Source organism: Stegastes partitus, unplaced genomic scaffold (genome assembly GCF_000690725.1).
Source record: "Stegastes partitus isolate 25-593 unplaced genomic scaffold, Stegastes_partitus-1.0.2 Scaffold75, whole genome shotgun sequence".
Taxonomy (NCBI): domain Eukaryota; kingdom Metazoa; phylum Chordata; class Actinopteri; family Pomacentridae; genus Stegastes; species Stegastes partitus.
The window spans coordinates 193,537-202,267 of record NW_007577806.1 but is presented as its reverse complement, the minus strand read 5'-3'; the positions used below and the strand labels follow the sequence as shown (position 1 = coordinate 202,267).

General features: G+C 43.4%; 1 protein-coding gene across 1 annotated transcript in view; it reads left to right on the top strand.

The window, feature by feature from the left end:
* The first annotated feature begins 1,180 nt into the window (after positions 1-1,180).
* Positions 1,181-8,731, top strand: part of slc1a4 (solute carrier family 1 member 4) — an 18,370-nt gene continuing 10,819 nt past the window's right edge. The window contains exons 1-2 of the mRNA XM_008276499.1: positions 1,181-1,882; positions 7,057-7,099. Of these exons, the coding sequence (XP_008274721.1) occupies positions 1,368-1,882; positions 7,057-7,099 (558 nt within the window). The 5' untranslated portion in view covers positions 1,181-1,367. The remainder of the gene's footprint in view (positions 1,883-7,056; positions 7,100-8,731) is intronic.

The window sequence follows — 8,731 nt, the reverse complement described above, 5'->3', positions numbered from 1 at the left end:
TCAACAGGCCTCTTGTCCAATCGCGTCACTCTGGTGCCATCACGTGGTCAAGCAGCAGTAGTGCAGCGAGGATTCACTTGATTCATGATGTCAAATTCATCAGTCCTCAGCTCCGAACAATAAAGGGTCCATTTGAGCCTTCTGCTTTCTAAAATAACTCACGAACAATACCCATCTATCTTTCTGTCTTTGCTGCCGTTTCATTCAAATGCTCTGAAAAAGATGCGCAGCAGCAGCAGCAGCAGCAGCAGCGCCCTCTAGGAGGCGCAGCGCTGACCATGGTGCTGACACATCTCTGCTTTCTTACATCACTGTCTCTCCCTGGGCTTGCTGGGTCACTTGCTTGAGGAATGATGATCATAAATGCTAGTTTAAAAAAAAAGCACAATTTTAAAAAGGAATTCCTGCCTTCTTAAATGTTCTGTGCAGGATCATCATTTTGCCAAAAGTAGCTGCTGTTTTATTTCATCATGTGCTGCTGCTGAAACAGTACAGACATGACTTCAAAGGGAAGGTGCAATAAATAGGATGATGGGTTCCTGAAAGCATCACGTTTTATCTCATTGTCCGACTGTACTGCTGAGAAATCACTGAATATACCAAAGAATGCAAAATGATGAATGTTATTGGTGTAATTATAAAAACAGAAAGAGCATATTTGACTTAAAAGTCGTTCTATACTTGAATTAGCCTTTAATTTAAACAACAACAACAATAAACAAACCAAAAGGCCTTGTTTTGTGCCAGAGAACAAAACAATCAAACAGACCACTTGCTTTATTCATCTTATGCTTCCCTCTTAAGTCAGAGATCAGCCAATAGGATGCAACCTGCAGTATCAATCTTGATGCTGTATTCATGTTTACTTTAATTTATTGTGCACTGTTCAAGTATTTTGGACAAATTGCATTTTGATGCAGCCCTGCTTCATGGAAATATGACTAAATCCCCACAGGACTGAAGGAAAACGGGGTTTCTGGAAGAGTACAGATCACATCTGAGTGCTCCAGAGGACGAGGAAAGAGGACATGTGAGAAGGGTTAGTTCCTGCTGTTTTATTAGTCAAAAATCATCAGCCTCTGATTCAGCCCAGGAAAATGTGCCACACTGCCAGAGACCCTGGCAATCTCTCCTGCTCTTGCATCATTTGCTCTTGGTATAAAGTGCCGGCTTTTGTGCGCATGTTCCACTGGCTTCTTGTGTCGTCCTCCTTCTCCATTGGCTCTCCGCGCCGCCCTGCGCTCCGCTTTTACACCAGACCAGCCTTCGCACGGCAGAGTGCGTGCGCCAAACGTGTGTGAGGAGCATCCAACCCACGCTGCCTGCAACCGGACTCGGCTACCCACGTTGCTCCGAAGAGGAAAAAGATGGAGAAAAAGAGCGAGATCAACGGGCACGCCATGCCCGGCTCTGCGTCCACCGACCGGATCCTGGAGAAAAGCGCGCAGAAGAGCTTCAAAGAGAAGCTGCTGGAGTTTTTGAGAAAGAACCTGCTGGTGATCATGACGGTGTCCGGCGTGTTGGTGGGCGTCGGGCTCGGCATGATGGTCCGCAACATGAACCTGACCAAAGCGGAGAAGACCTACTTCGCCTTCCCCGGAGAGATGCTCCTCCGGATGCTGAAGATGATCATCCTGCCCCTGGTCGTCTGCAGCCTCATATCGGGCGCCGCCAGCCTGGACACCCGCTCCCTGGGCAAGCTGGGGGGCATCGCAGTCGCCTACTTTCTAGTAACCACGTTGATCGCCTCAGGGATCGGGGTGACCCTGGCCTTCATCATCAAACCCGGAGTGGGCGCAGGAGCCCTGAACACCAACGACCTGGGGCTGGAGAGCGTCAGCAGCAACAAGGAGACCACCGACTCCTTCTTAGATCTGGCCAGGTACTCTTTAATCTTTATTAACACTTTGCTCTCTCTGGGATGGGAAATACTGGTATGTTAGGCAGAAGAAGCAGCTTGGGGGCTCTGAGAGGAGTTGTGCCACAGTGCGCCTCAGGCAACGAGAACACTGGTTGGTTACACACATGAGCGCCTCGACGCGCGAAGTCATCCAAAGCATGCGCGCACACGCTCAGCATGCACCGTGAAGCATCCAGGCTATCCTCTGTTACCATCAAACACTGGCTCTGTGTGTGAATGAATGGAAGTTTGTGGGTTAAAATCAATGTCATAATGAGCTATTTAAACTGTCTGACTGACCCATGTGGAGCAGGTCAGTGTATCCTCAAGTCTATCTGTAAACATCACTGTTTGTTTAGGTCAGGTTCCCCCCTGACAATGTAATATCCTCTCTTCAGTAGACTATACGAGGTGCTGTGGAAGGCAGTTTCCATTTAATACTTCTTTTAGAAATTAACCATAAGTGTTGTGTAACTTCTGTAACTGTTTTAATTTGCAATTCAAATTGACAGTGGACAAACTGTGCAGCACGTGTCCCCAACTCAAGAAGTTAGCCATTGTTTCAACAAGTTTCACTGTAGCTAAGTACTTTTACATGGGTGATCAGACCCTGTTATGTCAGTATCAGCTGTGCACAGAATTTCCTTTCTTTAAACTTTAGCTGGAGGTACCTGGTTAAAGCTACTTGCATTATTTTGTCCACGTGTAGCTCAGCCAATAGTGGAAGTGCATTCACTCCGGTACAGTTATGAAGTACTCACACTTTTCTTGAGCAAAATGTCCATGTTATTCTACTTCATGCGTTTGCCATACCACCATTTACAAGACTATGAAGATATTACATGCGTATTACATCAAACTAAATGTTAGTTAAAGGGTAAATCTGCAAATGTGAGTGAAGTAATTAAAGCAGGAAACAGATAGTGCTGCTTAATACTCCATTCATCCTCACCAACGGATGTAATCTGTCATACTGTAACACATTCACATCAACATAATGAACTTGAAGCGTTTCAGTTAGCTGGTAAGTGTCTAAGTGCCGCACTCTTCCTGGTAACAGAGTCATTCTCTGAATGCTTCTTTGACCACTGAGCTCAGCATGCAGTGAAAGCCAATGCTCAAGTGCCACTTACAGTAGTTATGTCTTTCTTCTTGCTTTCTGCTTTGCGTGGGAAAAGGGAAACTTGCACAGTGGACTTTTGCAGAGGCATCAACATCTGAGTGATTATGCAACATGAGGATTTGGAATTTTGGCAAAGTTTTTCCCCAATTTGGTTGTCATTTTAGAATCAATGTAAATGTCATGCCTTATTAATGCCTTTTTGTTTATGTGACTGTTACACACACACAGCCATGCCAAAATAAGGTAGACCAAGCTCACTATATATGTCATTTGTACATCAGTGGATCCCAGATTGCAGTCCAAGAAGTCAGCAAGTACAAAATGTACTTATGTCTGATTCTAAACAGGCAATCTGTCTTTCCAGCAAGCTCTTTATTATGCAGGTAGAGGTTTTGTGGTACAATTTTACTCTTTGTTTTGGCTTTTTTTGACCCGACAGTTCTAAAAAACTCTCGCCACAGCCTATAAATACCGGCATGCTTGCTGGCCATCAGTGGTCCTAATAATAAGTTCCCACAGTGTGAGGGAAAGCTCACAGCTGCTGAAAGAGTCGAGTGTATTTTGAGGAAGGCAAAAGAGGTGGAGGGATAAACGCCTGCAGCACAGTGTAGAACAAACTGAACGCTGTCTGCTGCAGTCAGCACTTCTCCGTTATCACAATCACAGGTGGGCAGGCTGCGTTTGTTTCTCAGACCAGACTCTTCAGAGCCAAGCTTTGCAGGCTGCAGCGGTGACCAGCTGCTGGAAACTTGGAGAGGATTTGAATGCCAGCTCTGATGGAGATAGTGTCATGTTTTGGTGTGTAGTTCTTATTCTTAGTTTATCCATTTGGACTGAAGGTGACAGTTTCAGTCGTCTTTAAATTAAATACGTTCTATTCACACAGAGTTTACGAGCACTCGGTGTATATTTATTCCAGTCAAGGCATAAAAGTGTTGACCTTTGGCAGAACCTTTGATTTTATGGTATGTTCAATGTTCAAGTTAAAATATAGTCTGAATCACTTTATCCTAGAATCTGTTAGGGGACCGTATGTCATTTCCACTAGACTCTCATTACACACCAGAACAGTTCAGAGTATCACTCACACACAAGGAACCGACAAAGACAAGGCCCGCTGCTGTCAAGCCTCCAGAAGAGTTTGTTAATGTTTTAACTGTGCCGGCAGCATGGCCACGCTGATGGAAGTGTCATTTGCTGTCTGGAGACATTCACAGTCTCCATCGTCTCATCATCTGCAGTTATGTTAATGGAAACCCATCTCTTTCACTGTCATGGGTTTGATCAGTGAAGGCAACATGAAAGCAGCTGGTAAAAACAATAGCTGTTCTTTCTTAACTGTATTTCCATGTGTACAGTGAATCTTACTTTGGAACTCCAACCAGAAGAGAGAACTTTCAAACTGTTGCCATTTCAAGAGGCAAAGAGCCAGCAGACAGACAGAACCTCTTCAGACCACATGACAGCAGCTGAATGACCCTTATTCCTGCTGTCCTGAATCAAAATTAACATGCATGATTTTTTTTGGGCTTTTATTAATTAGGAAATCAAGCTGTTATGTAACAGACTATTAAAAATCTGTCCACAGAGAGGAGGCAGTGGGGCTCGAGGAGGGCTCTGTGGGAAAAGCATGCCAGCTCTCTGCTCTGGGTTAATCCAGATCCTTGCCGCAGTCATGTGATAGGAAGAAACCCGACTGCCTTCATGGAGGGAAGAAGAGTTTAAGAAGTCTTGTGTGGCTGCAGGAATTTAACCTTGTAATTACATTTCTTAGCATCATTAGGAGGATAAAGAATTCTCAAAGTGAAGCTATAGTGGCTACCTGCCAGTGTGTCCAGTGGAGCTGACATATAGAACAGCTGAAGCAGCGTTTGGCCCTGGACCGAAGGCAAAGTTGACGGGGGTCATGAGGTTATGAGCTGAATTGCTTGGCTGTGGTCTGGCCATGGGAATAAATGTGAGCAAAGTCTGTATTTCTTTGCACAATACAGTGTGACCCCAGAGGATAAAGTTACCACAAACACACTAATACATGGAAAAGGCCTGCAGGCTTCCAGTAATCCCTGTATGATTATCTTACAGTAGTGAAAATAAACTCAGCATGGTGCCTATACAGACAGTCTGATAAGGAAAATGTTTTGATAATGGATTTATACGAGTGACAAAATGGATGATGAAGCAAACCGAGTGAAGATGGATAATGGATTATCATCCTCTTCGTTACTGTGACTGTTCTGAATGCAGAGCAGTCTTCCTATCAGTTTTGTCTTTTGTTTAAGAAGTTTAATCAGCGCCAAAATACTGGTGTTGTACCTTTATTTTTGGTTGTACTGAATCCATTGCTAGTCAGGGTTTGCATTTATTGGATACCTGCTGTTCCTTATGCACTGACCGCTGCTGTTACTGCTGTTGATCCATGAGGCTGTGGTTAAATGCAAATTATACAAGGGATGTACAAGCAAACACAGCAAAAGTGATTCAAACGAGACAATGGTGACATGAGGCGAAAACTTTACCAAAAGGAAAACTTCACAAAGTAATAGTTGCCATGTTAGCAGCGTGGTTGTAGGACTAGTCAGTGTGTCTGTTTGGGTCAACACATTGGTCCATGTTGGTTTACGGAAAAAAAAAAAAGTAAAATGATGTTTTAAAATAACAGTCTGGATTTCATGTAACTGAATCCACTGCCTTTAGTTTGTCTCGGTCACATCTGTTTCTTTTATTATTTTGCATTGTCTTGTTATTTCAACGCATGTGGCATAATCTAAAACCACTGACTTACAGCAAAATTGCCATAATAAATGTTGCACCTGGAATGGTCAACAACAGCAGCTCCTGTAGTTCAAATGAGGTGAAACAGTTTAAAACAGTTTAGTTATAAACTGGCTGTGTTTACTTCTCTGGCTGTTTGCCCGTGACTTGACTAAGAGTTGTATATCACATACATGGAAATGGTAGTTCACACTCATTTTATTGATAATAATTATCAGTGTTAAAAGAACAACCAGTGCTGCTTTTTTTTTCAAGGTTGCCAACTCTCACTCTTTCCTGGTGATAAGGCCTGGGAGATTTACTGCATTTTAAAATTCTCCTGGTCTCGTACCTACAGAGCCCAAGGTTGTTCACTTTGGCCTCACAGTTTTGCAGCTGTTAGTGAGTCAAAGTAGGGATGTGTTTTTTTTTTGTTGGGGTAGAAATTTCAAAAAAATAGCCTCGGGCTTAAGGAGGAACTAAATTCTGTAAGTGGAGAAGTACAAGAACACACATGCACAGGTGAGGATTTATTACTTAAAGGCTGGCTCATGAATTGTAAGAATACTGCAACATGCTGGACTGGTTTTGGTGTCTGCAAACAGCAAGGATCCAGATAAATGTTTCACTCATGTCAAGTCTACTTTGCAAATCTTCACCATTCATTAGCACCGACCTTTGGATAAACCTGGTCTGCAAGGTCTGGTAGTTGTTGCCTCACACTCTGCCTACAGGGATTGCTTGTCATGGGTATGATTTTGTTTTTTGGAGTTGCTAAAAAAATCGACGAGTATCATCTATGTTGTCTTACAATCTTATTGTGACCTTAGTAACAAGCTTCGTAAGTGCTAGTAAACGCTTCCACTGATCAACTCAAGGTAAGTTGAAGCACAAAAGAACACAGTGAAATCCCCAGGAGTAGTCGTTAATCCTAGCTGAGAGCCTGCTGAATCGTTTCGATAAAAGATGAACCCGACAGTAGATCAGTGTCTGAACAAATGCTCTGTCAGGGAATTTAGGGAGCAGTGGACTTTATGGAAGATCCTGGGAAAAGAGCCAAGGTGCAGTGAGTGTTTGATGACAAACCAATTTGGTGAACAATTTATTGTTTACATTAGTTAAGATGATATGGTCAAGTGATTTTTGAAAGATTTGCTCAATTTTTAAGCATCAATTTTTAACAAAACAAATTCGATCCATTACAATAGTTCATACCAGACCAACAGCAATCAGATGGTTTTAGTTTTCTGTGGCTCTGACTTGTTTTCTCTTCCTTCCACAGGAATTTATTTCCAGCGAACTTGGTGGCTGCTGCCTTCCGTTCTGTGAGTGCCAATGCCTGCCCACCACCCCACATCGTCCTCACTTTTTTTTTTTTTCATCAACCTCCCCACTTTGTGTCAGATTTCCTTCACCACCTGTGTCTTGGGTAGATTGTTCATCAGAATTTATTTCCCCCACCACGCGGATGCCACGCATTTACAGCAGCTGTAAATCCTGGCTGTAGCACCGAGAGCCTCATAACGCTTCTTAATGAGGAGACGTTCAGAATAGAGACCGCTGCTCAACCGAACGCCTCTTTTCCTTGTCCCTTACCAGCCGTTACCATGGCGAAACCATTCCATTCCAGCCAGCCTAGCAACCCACCTCGCCTCACTACTCCTGAACACGGCCCGCTCCACTTCCTAGAATTATCATCGCTGTCTGTTTAAACTAAAGTAGGAAGCAGGAAAGTTCAATATTTGGGGATGGAGGGATACAAAATGGCTATGCACACACAAAGGAAAGCACGTACTCACACTTAAGTCACGCACACTCACATAATCGAGCCAGTTGCCCAAAACTTGACTTAAACCAGGCCTGTAAATTATAAACCCACAACCAAGTCAGTTACTTTTTCCAGAGAGAGTAATGGAGTTTCAAAGTGCAGTCAGGTCACAGAGTTTAATATACCCCACCAGTTACCCCCCCCCACTCAGTCTATACTGTGGTAGAGCCCCTGTGGAATGGGTCCAACTGTGGATTAAACCAAGAAAGCAGAGGAGAGGGGAGGTTTACACAAAATGACAGGCAGCTAGATGTTTAAACAGACATTAAAACAAATGAAGTGTAAGATTTAGATCATGGGGATGTCTGACTTTTTAGTTTTACAACCTTAATCATACAGCTCTGCATGTTCAAGAATATTTCGGAATCAGGACTCTGTGGACTCATTTAAGGTCCACAGGTCTGTGTAGATGTTGGAAACCTTTATCCTATTGGGCTGTTCAGAAGAAATGCAGGGAGAAAGAGAGGGAGACAGCTTTGTTGCAGCGCTGGTTACAGAAAAGATGGTTGAACTTTGATGCACAGCACCCAACAGGCCTCCCAAGACTACATACATACACACACACTGCAAAACCTGTGGAGTAAAATAGACACACTGTTCTTTAGCAGCCGTTCTTGTCAACATGTCACACCGAGTCTGCTTCCCTGTGCATCAAAATGACCACTGGTACTGTGAAAAGTAACTGTTAGACTATTACTGTATTTAAAAGAAGCCAGAAACAAAACATTTTCGTAAACATTGAACACTTCTTTATGCTCCAGTCAAGGTTTTCAGTTCATGGCAAATAAAGACCATGCTCCTCTGGTTACATGGTTGACATTAACAGAGTAGTTTACCATTTTTGGAAATGTATTCATTCACCTGCATGCGTTGGGTACAGAGTGCAGCACAGAGTCTGGGAGGTAATTAACGTAACTTAGCATAAAGACTGTGAGCAGGGGGAAACAGCTAGCACGGCCCAAAATAGATCTACCAACACGGCTAAGGCCTTGTTCACACGAGTATGAGTAGTTTGCAAAACAAGCATTTTTCTCTCATTTACATGCAATTGGTGATTTATTACTACACACTCTGAAGTTAGTTTTTTTCAAACTCTGGTTGGTGTGTGGGCTGCAAGGTGGGGCAGTTG